General features: G+C 40.5%; 1 protein-coding gene across 3 annotated transcripts in view; it reads left to right on the forward strand.

Moving 5' to 3' along the window:
- Positions 1-2,867, forward strand: part of SLC38A11 (solute carrier family 38 member 11) — a 66,397-nt gene extending 63,530 nt beyond the window's left edge. For all 3 annotated transcript variants that reach the window (XM_069574324.1, XM_069574327.1, XM_069574326.1), the window contains one exon: positions 516-2,867. In XM_069574324.1, the coding sequence (XP_069430425.1) occupies positions 516-809 (294 nt within the window). In that variant the 3' untranslated portion in view covers positions 810-2,867. The remainder of the gene's footprint in view (positions 1-515) is intronic.
- Positions 2,868-18,454: the final 15,587 nt, after the last annotated feature.

Below are 18,454 nucleotides of genomic sequence, written 5' to 3' on the forward strand. Positions count from 1 at the left end.
ATTTCATGCTAAGTACCCTGAGGGGTACAGTTTTCCTTTCTCATACAGACAGGCACCTACTTTCTTACAAGGTCAAGAAAAGAGAAGAGAGAAGACGCATGCCCTGTGTACACCTCCGAATATTCCCCTTTTGTACACAGTTGACAAATAGACCTCTCAGTTTTAAATGGCAGAGTAATTTGAGATAAAGAGTATAAGGAAATATGATGTGAACTTTTAAGAGTTTGCCAGGAATCAGCCATACCATCAGCTTTATTTTTTATATTATTTTCTGATTATTATTTCTCAAGCCTGATATACTATTATGTTGTTTTACTTTTCTGATCTGTAAATATACTGTCAGAAAAGGAAAGTCTTTCTTGGAATTATTTTTCTTTCCTTTGTTTGATCCAACTGAAGCTGTCATACTTGTCACATGCATGATGACAGACAGATTTTCTAGGTGTTTTTTTCTAAACTGCCCCAGAAAGGCTCCACTCAGTGACATTATCTTATTTCTTGTTTTCGATATGCAGGGCGTGCTCTGTGCAGCTCCCTTAATTTTTATCGTTCCATCGGCATGTTATCTGAAACTGTCTGAAGAACCAAGGACACACTCAGATAAGATTATGTCCTGTGTCATGCTTCCCATCGGTGCCGTGGTGATGGCTGTTGGATTCGTCATGGCAGTCACTAGCCCTCAAGACTGCAGCCACGGGCAGGAAATGTTCTATTGCTCCCTGGACAATTTCTCCCTCACAAACATTTCAATTTCTCATTTTCAACTGACAACACAACTTTCAATTTTAAACGTCAGTATCTTTCAGTGAGTTGCGTCCTTTAAAAAAAATATGCATTTTTATAGACTTCTAAATTGCATAATAACATTCACACATGTTTTAATCTCCATATTATAAAATTATTTCTTTGGCATTTATCGGGATTTGGTTTCTTTACTCTTTAGTCCAATGTAAAAGATAAAAAGGAAAAGAAAGTTGAGTGTATTTTATCTTAAACCCGGGAAAATATAAATGTTTTAATGACTGTACTGCACAAATCTTAAAGGCAGAAGGAAAAGTAAGGCCTTTGACATTTGCTGCCATCCTCTCAAAGAACTTTTCTCTTTTTAAAACAATATATTGTGCTCTAAAATGAGTAGATGATTGTGGGTTTAAATTTTCTGTGTGTCCTTTAAGAAAAACAGAGGGCTTTTTGTTTTTTAAAGTCTAAGGAAAACTCAAGACGATTAAAGAGGCTAGATATCCCAAGACTAAGTGAAGCTCTCCATTGTCATTTCAGTAGCATGCCTGGTTGAGAGGGAAGTGAGTCCCTGGAGTAATGAGTAAAGTCCTGCCCATGTTAGGAAGCATAACTCATAGACTGGACATACAGAGCAAGGTCTGTAAGGAATCAAAATTACCTCGAAAGTTTTGATCCTGTGATAATATAATGGTAGTGCCATTAAATAAAGTATAAAATGGGGAGAAACCACAAGTTGTTCTAAGGCACAAGCTCAAGGGATCAGTTCTGCATCAGCTGTGGTGCTGTTGAATGTGAAGAGCAGATGGGAAGCTGAATTTTCAGACTAGAACCTCACGAGAAGAGTCAGGGCTACACAAGAGGTATTCTCATTACTCTGGGGGTCCTCAGAGAGACTCTTGAATGCTCTTGTTGACTGGATTCTCCAGAAGGAGACAGAAAGATGGAGTGTGCCATGTGCAGTATTTATTCAGCTTCCCTGGTGGCTCAGACAGTGAAGAATTTGCTTGTGAGGCAGGAGACTCGAATTCTATCCCTGAGTCAGAAAGATTCCCTGGAGAAGGAAATGGCAACCCACTTCAGGATTCCTGCCTGGAGAATTCCATGGACAGAGGAGCCTGGTGGGCTACAGTCCATAGGGGTCCCAAAGAGTCGGGCATAACTGAGTGACTAACACATGTGACTAATGGAAGAGAGGGGGAAAGCAAGTTTAGGTGGGCTAAAAGGACCTGTAGTGCAGGCTGACCGAACCTCAGCCAGGTCCGCAGGGAATCTGGAGCACACATGGCCCCTCAGAGTTGTCTCAGTTCAAATGAAATAGCCAAGTCTGAACACCCCTACCTCCAATAGTCCTTGCACGTGGGCAGCTCTTTGCAGCTGAGCAGACCCTGAAGGAACTGAGAGCTGGAGGTGGTTGGCTGATGGCTGGGTCACCAATGCTTCCTTGTGGGGGGGTGGGGGGGGTGGGGATCTGTGCTCGTCACAGCTGGCCTCAGTTTTTAATGAGAATTTTTTTATATATCAATGAATATTTCATGTTTTCATACCCATGACAGTCTTTTTAAAAAACAGGAAAATTTGGGCCCATTTGGATGGCTAGCTTAAGTCATGTATCACCCATGATTTCATTTCTCACCTTTTCATTTGTATTTCAATCAAGTTTGCAGTCTATAGTATTATATTAATTGCTGTCGAATAGTGAGAAAATATGACAGAGTTAATACACACCTGATGTGTTTGTACAAATCACAGCCAAAAAAAAAAAAAAAACCACAAGAAGTATATAATGAATAGTTTCGCAGCAGTTTGAATACAAAAGTTGTGAAAGTTGAGTTGTCATGTGACTTATAATAAGAAAGGCCTGTTGAAAGCAAAAAAACCTGCCCTTAGCCAGCAGGGCCATGCTCAGGCTTTGAGTGGTAGTATTCACTTCAACAAAACATCATCCATGCCACTAAATTAATACAAATTCTTTTGGCTATATAGCTTTTCTGTATTTCATTTATACAGTTGGTTTTTGTAGTTGATTAAGAATCATAAAGTTAGGTGATTTATATCCATTTTTATATTGATACACATTTTGGTGAAATACTAATAAAAATACTAATACTAAAAAATACTAATCAAAATGCTTTCATTCCTAACTGAGAGAATGTGAGAAAATTTTGCAGCAGTTCATCCCTACATTACTCAGGACTGAGAAACACTGACCTACATAGTTATTAGATAAAGTCATAGGAGATGAGATTTCCAAGGGTGTACAAAGAAAAGTACGTCAGGGATAACGTAATTTAGTGCTTAACCTTCTATTATCTTGTACTTTTGCTATTGCTTCAGATACATTAGCCTTGGCTCAAGTTGGTGAAAAGTTCCAGATAGGAATTGAGTGCTGCATTAATGCCTAACAAATATTTGTTCTGGTTTTGTGTTTTCCAAATCAACTGTAGAAAAAGACTACCTTGGACCCAATTATTAGCTGCAAAGTTTACCAACATCTTTCAAATTATGGTCGAGTAAGTGTTAGAAACACATCTATTTCACAAGAATACTAACTAATATTTTGCCAACATTCAGAACTTCAAAAACCACCCCTTCTATGTTCTGCCTTAAATTAATGAGGTTTCCACTGAAACTTATTCCGAGTGCCTGCTACCTCTTACCTCTAATAAAACAATTTGAATATTTAATCCAGTTTTGCACCATGGCTTATTTGACCTTATAAAGTTCTTAATTTAAAAAAGGAGGAGAGGGAATAGTATCACTACACACTAATACAAACATAGAGCACTACATTTCCTTTAAAGGATATAGATTGGATGGCATCTGTGAAACTTACTAATTGGGTCCTTGTACCTGTCACTTATAATAGGATCTCTAATCTCAACCCTAACTTCCAGTGTCAAAACAGGGAGATTGCTTTGCCTCTGATCGGCTACAGTGGTATCAAGCAATAATTGTTGTCTCTTGTCTTTCCTAAAAGGACTCTGAAATCAGGATTATCCAAGCAGGAAAATCTCCACTAGTCCTCCTCTGGAGTCATACTGCTCAGCACACATCACCTTAATGAAAGATTAATGTATTGGAAAGGAGCAGGCCTGCTTCTGGTTATCTGCTGTGATCTTCTCAGGGAAGCAGTGCTAGTCTGTTTTTCAGTAGAGCTGGCCACTGACAGGGCAGGTGTTGTCAGTTATTCTCAAGCATGGACCAGCAAGTGACCGTGAGATGAGGGACCCATCAATGCTTCAGTGACATTGATAGAGGTAATAGTTAGCTGCACCAATCAAATAAGCCTAAAGGAGATCAGTCCTGGGTGTTCATTGGAAGGACTGATGTTGAAGCTGAAACTCTAATACTTTGGCCACCTGATGTGAAGAGCTGACTCATTTGAAAAGACCCTGATGCTGGGAAAGATTGAGGGCAGGAGGAGAAAGGGACAACAGAGGATGAGATGGTTAGATGGCATCACCAACTCAATGGACATGGGTTTGGGTAGACTCCAGGAGCTGGTGATGGACAGAGAGGCCTGGCGTGCTGCAGTTCATAGGGTCGCAAAGAGTCGGGCACGACTGAGTGGCTGAACTGAACTGAACTGAATCAAATAAGCTCCTTGAAGAATTTGTAATTATTCTAAAAAGTGTAGAAAGGATTTGCCCAGATAACAGAGTAGACATGCAGAGTGAATGAGAGGTACCATGAGCAGGAGAACATAAGACTGGGAGAGAAAGAAAACAGTACCGTCATCCTCTAGAGCCGTGGTTCACAAACGTCAACATGGGTCAGAATCATTGAAAAGAAAGTGAAAGTGTTAGTTGGTCAGTCATGTCTGATTCTTTGCAACCTTATGGACTGTAGTGCACCTGGCTCCTCTGTCCATGGAATTCTCTAGGCAGGAATACTGGAGTGGGTAGCCATTCCTTTCTCTAGGGGCTCTTCCCATTCCAGGGATGGAACCCAGGTCTCCTGCATTGCAGGCAGATTCTTTACCATCTGAGCCACTAGGGGTGGCTCAGAATCATGGGAGAGCTTGTTGAAATACAGGTTGCTGGGCCCCACCAACAGAGTTTCTGGTTCTGGGGTTAGGCCCGAGAATTTGCATTTGTTTAAAGTTCCCGGGTGATCTGACTGCTGTTGATTCAACAACCATATTTGAATAAGGATGGAGGTTGGACGAAAGAGAGATGCCAGGTGGGACCATTGGTTCAGAGGCTGAGCAGAAGACAAGCAGCGTGTAGAAATGCCAGGATGGAGTTCAGAAGGGAATGGAGAGTGGACACAGGAGAGAGAGCTCTTGGCAGAGTAACTGTACTTTTCCTTTGTCTCTTTGAAAACTCATTTGGAGAAACTCAAGGAGGGGAGAGGAGAAACCCAGACAGGAAGATTAGTGAAGAGTAATGACAAGGGAGGGGAGGACAGCGAACAAAGAAGGAAACAGATTATGGTCTAAAGACAACACAGCTGCTGTGTTAAGCAGAAAGCCTGGTTTGGAACCTACAGGCATTCAGGGAAGATTGTGTGAGCTCCATAGTTCTTATTATGAGAAGGAAGAAAATATACGGTTTCCTCAAAAATACACCAAATTTTCCTAGGACTAATCCAAATGTCTTACTTGGGAAAAAATTCTTATTTGGAACATGAGTAAAACTGGGTTGTACTCATAATAACATCATACAGATAAAGAATGCATGTAGCTATCTTTAAAGGATCATTCCACTAAAGTCTGCTCATTGAAAATGAAGATTATCAATAAATTTAATTTTGGAATTTTTCACTATATTGTTCCTTTATAGTGTTATGCTAAATGTTTCCTTTTTTAAAAAAGGCACATAGAGACTTAGCTTGTCCTTCATTCCTAACACCTACCTGATTCTGGTTCTTACCAACTCACACCCAGACTAATGCCACAGCCTCTTACCTGAGCATTCTGCTTCCAGGCTCCCCTCCCTTCAAGATTATTTGTGCATCACTCCAAATCATTTCACTAAATGAATGCTTTAATAACACCAAATGCCTGTTCAAAAGCTTTCCATGATAAACTCTTCTGCTTACAGGATAAGGTACAAACTCTGAAGCTTGTATAATATGGCCTCAACCTGTCGTTCTGGCCTCATCTTCCATGACAGCAGGAAGGAGCTCTTTTTTCTGGACGAACTAAAGCATTGCTTTATACCAAAATTGCTTTCTGGGGCTATTGCCGTTGCTCTTGAATTCTTGCCATTTCCTCATCTGAAATATCCAAGCCCTCCTTTCTCATCCTAATCACATTCTGTTAGTTCTCCAGTCTTCTCCCCATGCCATCCCTGACAACTCTGCTGCAAGGTAATTTCACCTCCTTTGGAATTCTTTGTCTTGCAGTTGTTATATGAAGAAACCATGTCCAGCCAACCAGACCAAAAGTTGAGGACAGTGTGTTTTAAAGTCTCTTTTTATTCTTCATAGTCCATAACATGGTGTCTTGAACGTAGTAAATACCTAAGTATTAGAAGTGAGATTGATAGTATAAAAAGGGAAAATGGTTGATTGTACTTATAGCCAAACCTATTAGTTTAATTGCACTTTTCTAACTATGATTGTCATTCAGTGAGGTAGCAAATTAATGTGATGCAGTCATTCATCTAACAAGTTGGTTTAGGTAATTAAATTGAGGTTCTTGTTTTGCTTCATTCAGCACAGAAGCTTCACAGAAACTGTTTAGAATATTCTTTAAAGAATTCTTCAAGTGCGTACCAATCAGCACATATCTTTTCTGTTCATTTTGACTGCTAAATAAAAATGTTCTTGTCTCTTTCTTATTTCCAAGCTGCTCGGGCCTAAGACCATGTCATACTTAGTATTTTTTGCCAATATATACTCATATATCTTACTCATTCAAGATGCTTGGATAAACATTGAATAACTTGAATTTACCTAATTCAGAATTATTTAAGTAAAATTTATAATTTTCAAGAAAAGCTTACTTTAATTCCTTTATTTATTATTGTTCCTAAAGAAACAAACAGTCAAAACTTTAAAGCATACAATTACCACCTTGTTTAATCTCATCTGACAGTTTAGTAATTTGACAGAACACTGAAAAGAAGAAGTGGTTTAGGAACATGCAGGCAACAATTTAAGGAAAACACCTGAGGCAACAAAAGATTTTGTAGTTTAAAATTTGAAAGGCTTTGAAAAATTTTATTTCCAAGGCATAGTGGCAGCTGTGTGTTTATTATCTTTTAATTTTGTTTTGCCAGAGGACAACAGGGCTAGTTCCAGAAAAACAAATCCACTCCAGGCTTCTTACAGTCAGGTCCCTCTCATAACAGTAGTGTTCGTTAGCTCTTTGGGCTCTGGGAGAAAACATCTTCTAAGAAAAAAAGCAAAATTATTGTACCCCAGAATGACAGCCTTTGGGTGACTTCTGACATTTCTTACACAACTTTGCATTCTTGTAAAGTCTTAAAAAGAGTTTTTTAGGTTACCTTAACCCTTTTAACTATGATTTCTCTGTTTGCAAGACATAGACGAACTGGAGGTTGAGTGATATGACCTTGGGTTTTATGTGCTCTGTGTTTAGAAGCATTTCATAATAAATTAAAATTTGTAAAAAAAAAAAAAAAAAACTATAAGAAGAGAGAGGGAAGGAATTAACAATAAAAATATTTTTTAAAAATAGGGCTTAGAAAACCCTTAGGTTTTGTAGAAGGGGGTAGTTGATTGCATAAACCTAGTGGGAGGTGCTAGAAGACACTCTGACCTTTCACAGTAGATATTTTAAACAAGACTAAGAAATTTAAAATATTAGCTTCAGGTGGAAATTTTTCTCAGAACAAATGATTTTAAATGTATAATCTAAATGCCAGCTGAGGACTCCTCACCCCCCAAGTGAACTGGTTAAACTAGATCCTAAACCCCATCCCACTCTCAGGAGCCTACTCCTTAATTTTCGTAAATTTTCCTGGCTTACATTCTTAGGCTTCTCTCTGACACCATAAACCAAGGTTCTCTTGCTCTGTACCTGTAAAAGTCCATGACACTCCAGATACAAAACACAGTCCCTTCAACAATTTCCATAAAAACCTATTCACATCATTTGTTTTTGTTGTTCAGTTGCTAAATCATGTCTGACTCTTTGCAACCCCTTGGGCTCCAGCTTGCCAGGCTTCCCTGTCCTATCTCCCGGAGCTGGCTCGAATTCATGTCCACTGAGTCGGTGATGCTATCCAAACATCTCGTTCTTTGACGCTCCCTTCTCCTTTTGCCTTCAGTCTTCCCCAGCACCAGGGTCTTTTCTAAAGAGTTGGCTCTGCATGCATTGTGTATATTCTGTGTTGCTGTTGCGCCTTTTGAAAATTTAGAGTGCTTAGGAGGAAGGGTCACATAGGCTTTACCTCCTAAGCTCCTCCTCTTCTCATTTTCCATCTCCTTCAGATTAACCAGCACCTATTTCACTGTGACTTCCTCAGTGAGGTCCCAGCACCTCCAAGCCTTTAGAAGACCCTGATTCCACTTCACTCCATACCTTGTCATTGTATTTTGTCAACACAAATTCCTTTCTCTTCCTAGGAAGACTTCAGGTGGAAGCTGTGTCAACACCTTCATGTTTTTCCATTTCGTGACAGACATGTACACCATCATTTATATTCTGAATTGCACTTATGGTGGCTTCACTGTCCATAAAAAGAGAGGCCCAGAAGACTTTTGCTTGCAAAAAAAAAATAAATAAATAAATAAATAAAACTTGGAAAAAATAAAATTTGAGTTCATGGTATTAAACAGGAACTGTTCCATTTAAATGGGTGACAGAAGGTTGACCAACTCCCACTGTGGTTTCCCAACACAGCGAACCCGCATGGCTTAAAGCTGTGTTCCCACAAGCCCCTCCTGTGTGTCTCCAGCCAGTGTAGTTTCTCACCTCAACACCTGTACTATTCTCCAAACAACAGCTGTGTGTTTGCCTGCTTCCTCTGCACACCGGATAAAACTGGCCTTTCAGAATTAGATTCGAGCAAGCCCAGCTGTTTTGGAAATCCTTAATCACTTATTTTTGCATGCCTTTTTTTTTCTAAATAAATATTAAACAGCTTAAAACCCATAGTCATTCATATTTTTTCAGTGTTTAGACTGCCTTGCATAGAGTAAGTGACCAAAAAAAGGAAGGATTGAGCTATGAAAGTTGATTTGGGAGAGAGATTAAGAGAGGGATGAATGAGCAACCTGGAGAAAATAAAGCAGCGTCACCAAGTACCAAATGTCTAGGGATTCGGTCCCATAGAAGAGTAAGAGCTCACATGGAGCTTGAGGAATCCTTCAACAAGCTCATTTGTTCTACCGTTTCATCTGTGCAGGGGTTATTGCTGCCATTGCTGATCCACATGTGAGACCAGTGCTCATTCTCATCACCATATCTGATTTTCTATTTACTGGGAAGGTATTTGCAGGAAACACTAAGAGAATTTTTTAATAATTGTGTCAAATAGATCCATGAATTATTTAATTCCCCGCTTTGACTGGAGGAAATTCTCTAAAAGCCAAACAGAACCCAATCGCAGATCAAATAAAGACAAATGCATCAAACCCATCACTGGGTTCACAAACGTGCAGCATCTATTGGTGATTAAGACCTGGGAGGTTGTTATACTGCCTGCCTGAAAAGTAGAGTCCATGGACCAATATCACCGGCATCACCTCGGGAGCTCTTTGGAAATGCAGATTTCAAGGCCCCACTCCAAATCTAATGAGCCAGAATCTGCATAAAAACAAGAGCCCCAGCTTGTTCACCTTCAAATTTGAAAAACAGCAGTGTGCAGGTGGCCCTGTTCTTTCTGAAGGGGCTTCCCAGAATCCGCTAGGAATCTTAGTTAAATAAGAAACCACCTCCTGGAGAGTCTATTACATCCACATAAAGGGCTTCTGTTACTGATGAGAATGTGTGATAACACATTCCTGGGAATTTAGGGAAGAAAAACAAGTGTAAATCATTGATTTATGGCAATAACAATTAAGTCCATTTCTGTTTATTGTGTTTTTCTTTCTGGAACAATCATGCATTTAAAAAATGATTTTTTCCAACATGGTCTAAAATTGAAACACACTGACCATATATTTTCTTTGGATCATAATGGCAGGTGGTTTTTTTTTTTTTTTGTAACTGTGGTAGAAGCAATGCTACAAATGAGGAAAACAAGATTTCCTGTTGATTTCTAGTTTGTATGTAAAGAGCTCAAATGAATAAACCAGAAAGTTTTTAGCATGGAAGCATGCCTTGAGTTTATGATTTTATCTGTCATAGACGAACAGCAGGGGTGGGTATGGAGTCAGGATTATCTTGGCAATACATATTTAAACTCTGAGCATAGTGTTTATATTTAAATGTATAAAGAGGATGTCTTAATAGATTAATGTATGAAAGTGACTAAAATTCTCTTTCCTTTACTTATAGATTAAGTAAGTAGGTGATTAAGCAAAATATTGACTGTCATAAGATATGCTTTTTAGACTGAAGAGCAGCTTAAAATACATTTTGCTTTAATGAAGATTAACGTGTAACTACTTTGTAAACATTAAAAACTTAATGAAAGGTATATGCTTTATTTGGGTATCCCATGTGGCTCAGTTGTAAAGAATCTGCCTGCCAGTGCAGGAAACACAGGTTTGACCCCTGGGCCGTGTCATCTGTGCAAGGGTTGGAAAAGAATTTCCACACATGAGACAGAATGGGAGGGAAATAAAGTTTATTAGAGTGGGAGACTCTGTTAGAAAATCGGGATAGCTCAAGGAAGAACCAACGTTGAACAGGGGTCCTTGGTCCACTTTTATACGCAGGGTACAAAGAATGGGATAGGGGTCTTGCAGATCATTTGTTGATTGGATGAGGCAGGTATCATGGGTGGAAGGAAGAGTAAGGCAAATACCTTCTCCCTATAGGGTAGGAGGGGAGACAGGTTATACTGCTCAAAAGGACTGAAAATCCATTAATAGTTACAACATAGGGGAGGGAAGGATGATAAGGGTCTCGTTTTTCTGTTCCTGCATTCCAAGACCTTCCTTGGTTTTATTTGCTCTTTCATCCTTGGGTCACTACTGGCCAAGAAGATCCCCTAGAGTAGGAAATGGCAACCCACTCCAATATGCTTGACTGGAAAATCCCATGGAAAAGGATTACAGTTTATGGGGTGGCAAAGAGTCGAACACAGCTGAGTGAGTGAGCACACAGGCTTGCTCTATTTACAACTCAGCAGGGACTTCCCTGGTGGCACCATGGTTAGTAGACCTGCCAATGCAGGGGACACAGGTGCAGTCCCTGGTCCGAGAAGATTCCACATGCCGAGGGGCAACTAAGCCCATGTGCCACAACTCCTGGGCCTGAGTGCTGCAGCTCTGGAGCCCATGCACCTCGATTCTGTGCTCAGCAACAAGACACACCACTGCAGTGAGAAACCCACACACTGCAAGTGTTGTAGCCATGCGTTCCGGGAAACAAACTCAGTCAGAAGGACAATGCAGATAGTGGAGTGCAGTTTATTACACCGGCAGGCCCAGGGCAGAGTCTCCTCTTAGCCAAGGACCCTGACCAGTTTTTATGAAAACCTTATATACCCTAAGTGTACTTGCTCAACACACCTCCCGAAATTCTTTGAAACTAGTCTGGACAAGGTAAAAGAGAGATACAATCAAAGTTAACCCATGATTCGTGCGTCACAAGACTAGATAAACAATGGACATTTATCAATAGGACTGTGGTCATATCCCAATAAACATAATGCAGTTTACGACTTTGTTCTGCTACAGAGATAATTAGCATATTCTTTTAGGCAACGGAGAGTCCAAGTACAAAGTTCTGAGGGTCTTTTGTCTGGGGGGGTCTGGTTTTCCATTGGTATGCCACTTCTACAGACACCGGGCGCAAAGTTCAGAGTCCATTGGGAGGGTGAGCATGCATGTAGCCTAATGTTCGCAGCCTGGCCTAAGATGGAGTCCAACTCTGTTTCCTCCTTCACAATGAAGAATAGTCCCTGCTTGCCACAACTAGAGAAAACCTGAGCACAGCAATGAAGACTCAGTGCAACCAAAAATTAATAAATAAATAAATTTTGGGGGTTAAGAAGAACTAAGCAAAAGCTAAGTCATACAACTTAAATTTTGTGAGGGTTTGGTATCCAGAGAAGGGAGAGTATTCCTCATTCTAATGTCAAGAACCCTTGACTATGAGGGTGAGCCACAGAAAGTCCTATCTAGGTGAGGAAAACTGGTTTCCTCAGCCACCATGTGACAGGGCTTGAGATCTGAGTCCAAAATCAGAAGAATGAGTCTCAACCTTGTCCTTATTCTCACAAGCAAGAGATCTAATCTTTTAAACCATTTCCCTCACCTGTAACGTGAAGAAATCATAATATCCTAGGTTTCTGGGAGAGTTTTCCGTTAATTTATTGATAATTTGAGTTACTATGTACTATATTGCTAGTGCTCGGTCACTCAGTCATATCTGACTCTTGCAACTCCATGGACTGTAGCCTGGCAGGCTCCTCTGTCCATGGGATTTTTCTAGCAAGAGTACTAGAGTGGGTTGCCATTTCCTTCTCCAGGGCATCTTCCCAACCCAGGGATCAAACTTATATCTTCTGCATTGCGGGCAGATTCTTTACCACTGAGCCGCTTGGGAAACCCATGGACTGTATTGGATGTACTTATTTTCTCCCATTTGCTTTTTTCTTGATGAATTAATGATATCATGCCTTTATGAATAATGTATTAACTTTAAAATATTCGTTATGTATCTTTCAATTGTGTTATTGATTATTTTATCTGATGAAGTTTTTATTTTACATAGCCAAATATTTTTTTAAGATTTTTTTTTCAATAGTATTTGTTCTTGCATGTAAGAGTACAGACGGACTGTTTCTGATTTACAATTTCTTGCCTTTATGATTAGGCAAAAGCGATATGGATTCAGTAGAAACTGTAATTTGAGTTGTGAATTGTGATCTTTTCTCAAGCTAGCCATATGTGTTGCTTTTCTCTCTGGTGATGCTGGGTGTGGCAGCAGCTCCAAGTCAGCCACACCACCAGGAGGGTAAATACAGGCACATTTGCAATTTCTATGGCCATAAGAGCTTGCTGTTATTTACCTTCAGTGCAGTATTCAATAAGTTACATGAGATGTTCAACTCTTTATTATAAAATAGGCTTTGTGTTAGATGATTTTGCCCAACCGTAGGCTATGTAAGTGTTCTGAGTACATTGAATGTAGGCTAGGCTCAGCTATGATGTTCAGTGGTGTATTGAATGCATTTCGACATATACCATTTTCAACTTATGATGGATTTATTAGGACTCAAGCCCAGGCATATAGTAGAGGAAGATCTGTAGATAATTCTTCACATCAATCTTTTAGCTTTGAATTAGCTACAATTCACTCATGTCCTTTATTTTTATCATAAAATTATAAAGTACAAATTGTAAGTTAAAATGAAACGTGTATGTGTGTATGTGTGTGCACTCAGTTCAGTTCAGTCGTTCAGTCGTGTCTGACTCTTTGCGACCCCATGGATCGCAGCACGCCAGGCCTCTCTGTCCATCACCATCTTCCAGAGTTCACTCAAATTCACGTCCATTGAGTCGGTGATGCCATCCAGCTATTTCATCCTCTGTTTTCCCCTTCTCCTCCTGCCCCCAATCCCTCCCAGCATCAGAGTCTTTTCCAATGACTTAACTCTTCACATGAGGTGGCCAAACTATTGGAGTTTCAGCTTTAGCATCATTACTTCCAAAGAACACCCAGGGCTGATCTCCTTCAGAATGGACTGGTTGGATCTCCTTGCAGTCCAAGGGACTCTCAAGGGTCTTCTTCAACATCACAGTTCAAAAGCATCAATTCTTTGGTGCTCAGCTTTCTTCACAGTCCAACTCTCACATCCATACAAAACCACTGGAAAAACCATGGCCTTGACTAGATGGACCTTTGTTGGCAAAGTAATGTCTCTGCTTTTGAATATGCTATCTAGGTTGGTCATAACTTTCCTTCCAAGGAGTAAGCATCTTTTAATTTCATGGCTGCAATCACCATCTGCAGCGATTTTGGAGCCCCCCCAAAATAAAGTCTAACACTGTTTCCACTGTTTCCCCATCTATTTCCCATGAAGTGATGGGACCAGATGCCATAATCTTCGTTTTCTGAATGTTGAGCTTTAAGCCAACTTTTTCACTTTCCTCTTTCACTTTCATCAAGAGTCTTTTTAGTTCCTCTTCACTTTCTGCCATAAGGTCATGTCCAACTCTTTGTGCCCCCATAGACTGTAGCTTGTCAGGCTCCTCTGTCCATGGGATTTCCCAGGCAAGAATACTGGAGCAGGTTGCCATTTCCTATGCCAGGAGATCTTCCTGACCCAGGGATAAAACTCTCCTAAGTCCCCCTCATTGGCAGTCAGATTCTTCACTTGGGAAGCCCCTTAAAATGGAATAACAGCACAAATCGAAAACAAAGATCACCACACTGTTAATATTTTGGTTTACTACCATATAGCTATTTTTCTGTGTATATTTTTTCCAAAATTGAGATAATGGTATTGTGACCTAATAAGAAATATCTATTTAGTCTCTACTCCAGTTCCTGACACAGAGCTCCTAAAACCCTTGCAATTTCCTAAACGATAGAGTGCTCGGAGCACTTTTGTCCTAATAGTCGATCAGTCTTTGACACAGATTCCTTATACCAGAACTTTTAAGACCCTTGGAATCTCTAGAAAGAGGACTGTCCTTTTGTATGCAAATGAGAGGACAGTTCTCTCATTAGCATACAAAAAGGCATGATTAGAAGTTTAAACTTTTATTCCCACCTGCAACCTGTGGAGAAGAGGAGATGGAATGGAGATAGACTTAATCACCAATGGTCAATGGTTTAATCAGTCTTAAGTAATGGAACTTCCCAAAGACAACAGGGTTGGGAGTGCATCCTTCTGGGAGGGTGGCCTGTGTGGAGAGAGCATGGAAGCTTTGTGCGGCCAACCAGCTCCAATACCTTGCCCTGTACATCTCCCCTGATGTGTTTCCTTCATGATAAATCAGAAATAGTGAGTAGGTTGTTTTCCTGAGTTCTGTGAGCCATTCTAGCAAACTGTCTAAACTGAGGAGGGGATTGTGGGAGCTCCTGAGATAAGGCTTAGTCAGAAACACCAGACATCTGGACTCATGACTGGCATCTAAAGCAGGAGTGATCTTATGGATGACAAAAGACAAAGAAGCAAAACCATCAAAAAAACATGAAAATCAGCCTGAAGAGGTTTGTTTCGATTGATCAAAGACAGGACGATGAGACCATCAATCAAGATAATAATAGCAGTGATTTAAAATAAATCCTGTATTGTTGTAAAACATTGGTTCTGTTTCCTGTATTGTGCAATATATCTTTGTAGCTTATTTTATACCTAATAGTACCTATTTGGGAACTTTTTTATATTTTATTATTTTTTAGTATTAAGGGAAAAAATGTATGAGCTCATAATCTGGTGCTTGTGAAAGAAATTTTATCTGTACCCAACTTAAAGAACAGTTAGTATGAGATGATAGAGTGTTCCTGGAACTCAAGCAATATTTATTAGTAATACTTTATTTTCCTTTTTTCAAAAAATTAGTCATCAATTATTAATATTTTTCTTAGCTTTCTGTTATTTTTGGTCACAAATGTAGTTGGCTAGAATATACGCAAAGCAAGCTTATCCTCTAATTGTGTTGAAGATTTATAATTATTGGCCTTTCCTGGTGGCTCAGTGATAAATAATCTGCCTGCCAATGCAGGAATGCAGGTTCGATCTCTGATCAGGAAAGATCTCACGTGCAGAGCGACAGCTAACCCCGTGTACCACAACTGTTGAGTCTGTGTTCTAGAGCCCAGGAGGCACAACTACTGAGCCCATGTGTCGCAGCCAACATGCCCAAGAGCCCAGGATCTGCAAGACAGGCCACCACAGTGAGAAGCCCACACACAACAACTAGAGAGTGGCCCCCACTCACCACAACTAGAAAAATAAGCCAGAGCAGCAAGGCAGATCCAGCACAGCAAAAATAAATAAACAAAGGAAAAATTGTAGAGGTTTATAATTATTATCTGCTGTGATTTTTTTTAAATGTAGTTTTTCCAGCATGCAAATGTGACTAAAAGACAGTTTCCAGATGGGGTGCTCATCAGTCGCTCCTCAGTGGGTTCCTTTGAACACTTGCTTTGGACAAGTTTCTGGGTAATCACAATGTGAAATAGTTCCCCTCAAGACCACATATGAAAGATCACTGATGTTTTCATGCTCCCTCTTCTTCTCAGCAATGCTCTATCCTGGTGATGTCCGCAGGAACACAGCACCTTCAGAGTGCATGGCTTACACAACTCACGGGATCGCAGAATCACAGACTGAAAAACGTTTGAAAAGGTTCTAAGTCTCTGTTGCAGTGTGACAAATTTCAGAATACAGATGATATAGTGTTGAGGGAATTTGCAAGTACACAGTCTCACATTCCTCAATAAACTCGGCACAGGTTTAAAGTTTTAAGCAGTCTGTTCTTGGATGGCTTCACTTTTATTCTGCTTAAATGCAGCTGGCCCCTCCTTTGGCCTTGACCCAGGGTGACTGTCCTTTCTTGCTAGACTTTCCATCATCCCAGGCCTCCTCTGAGTTTTACTCCTTTCCAAGTCAAGTTTTTTGCAGTCACGTGGAAACTGTTCTGGTAGCTCCAAATGTGAGCTGAGAATTTTCTGTCCAACCTTCCTCTGAAGTCTGGGCAACAACAGCTTGCCTGAATAAGCATCCTCCTTGGAAGAAAAGCTATGACAAACCTAGAGAGTATTAAAAAGCAGAGACATCACTTTGCCAACAAAGGTCTGTATAGTCAAAGCTATGGTTTTTCCAGTACTCACATACAGATATAAGAGTTGGACCATAAAGAAGGCTGAGCACCAAAGAATTGATGCTTTCGAACTGTGGTGCTGGAGAAGACTCTTGAGAGTCCCTTGGACTACAAGGAGATCAAACCAGCCAGTCCTAAAGGAAATCAACCCTGCATATTCATTGGAAGAACTAATGGTGAAACTGAAGCTCCAATACTTTGGCCACCTCGTGCAAAGAGCCAATTCATTGGAAAAGACCTAGATGCTGTGTAACATTGAGGGCAGGAGAAGGGGGCAACAGAGGATGAGATGGTTGGATGGCCTCATCAACTCAATGGACATGAGTTTGAGCAAGCTCCAGGAGATAGTGAAGGACGGGGAAACCTGGCATGCTGCAGTCCATGGGATCGCAAAGAGTCAGACACAACTGAGCAACTGAACAACAATACCAAGCATTCTCCCATAATAAGTATATCCCAGGTTTCCTCATAATTGTTTTACTTTTTTTCCACTCTCTCCTTCATATGCTTCAGAACTTAAAAAAAACTTGTATTATCCTTTTCTTTCCACTCCTGATCACACACACCTAAGGGTTCCCCACCACCACTGTCCAGGCCAAATTCTAATGGATGTTTCTGTGAAAATGTGCAGGCTCTAAATGCATGCTTAGACTTTTAAACTCTGCCTCACAGTTGAACTCTTTGACCCAGAAAAACATGGAGAATCACACTTTGCAACTTAAATGCAGACAAGGCAGATTTGTGATAGCCATGTGTAGAGCACAGCCCTGGGGATATTCAGATTCCCTCAGAGCTTCTCTTCCAAAATCAACTTGAAGCAGAAGTGCGCTAGAGGCACTGCATTCCTGGGAAAACCTATAGCTAGGTACTGAGTTATGTGGAAGTGTGATAGTCCATTCTTTGCTTCAAAGTGGGACAAATCTAAGATGTAATTTATGATCCGGAGTATCCTGTGGAATCTGAGACTCAGCAATCATCGGAAATTTCTCTCTTGCTGGTCTTCTTCCCCATTTTCAGTCCTGCTTCTTCCACTTTCTTCCATGATTCTCCCAGGAACACTTCAGTTCAGTTCAGTCACTCAGTCGTGTCCGCCTCTTTGCGACCCCATGAATCGTAGCATGCCAGGCCTCCCTGTCCATCACCAACTCCCGGAGTTCATTCAGATTCACGTCCATCGAGTCAGTGATGCCATCCAGCCATCTCATCCTCGTTCGTCTTCTTCTCCTCCTGATCCCAATCCCTCCCAGCATCAGAGTCTTTTCCAATGAGTCAGCTGTTCACATGAGGTGGTCAAAGGACTGGAGTTTCAGCTTTAGCATCATTCCTTCCAAAGAAATCCCAGGGCTGATATCCTTCAGAATGGACTGGTTGGATCTCCTTGCAGTCCAAGGGACTCTCAAGAGTCTTCTCCAACACCACAGTTCAAAAGCATCAATTCTTCAGCACTCAGCCTTCTTCACAGTCCAACTCTCACATCCATACATGACCACAGGAAAAAATATAGCCTTGACTAGACAGACCTTAGTCGGCAAAGTAACGTCTCTGTTTTTGAATATGCTATCTAGGTTGGTCATAACTTTTCTTCCAAGGAGTAAGCATCTTTTAATTTCATGGCTGCAGTCACCATCTGCAGTGATTTTGGAGCCCCCAAAATTAAAGTCTGACACTGTTTCCACTGTTTCTCCATCTATTTCCCATGAAGTGATGGACCAGATGCCATGATCTTCGTTTTCTGAATGTTGAGCTTTAAGCCAATTTTTTCACTCTCCTCCTTCACTTTCATCAAGAGGCTTTTTAGTTCCTCTTCACTTTCTGCCATAAGGGTGGTGTCATCTGCCTATCTGAG

This window comes from Ovis canadensis, chromosome 2 (assembly GCF_042477335.2).
Source record: "Ovis canadensis isolate MfBH-ARS-UI-01 breed Bighorn chromosome 2, ARS-UI_OviCan_v2, whole genome shotgun sequence".
In the NCBI taxonomy this organism is placed as follows: domain Eukaryota; kingdom Metazoa; phylum Chordata; class Mammalia; order Artiodactyla; family Bovidae; genus Ovis; species Ovis canadensis.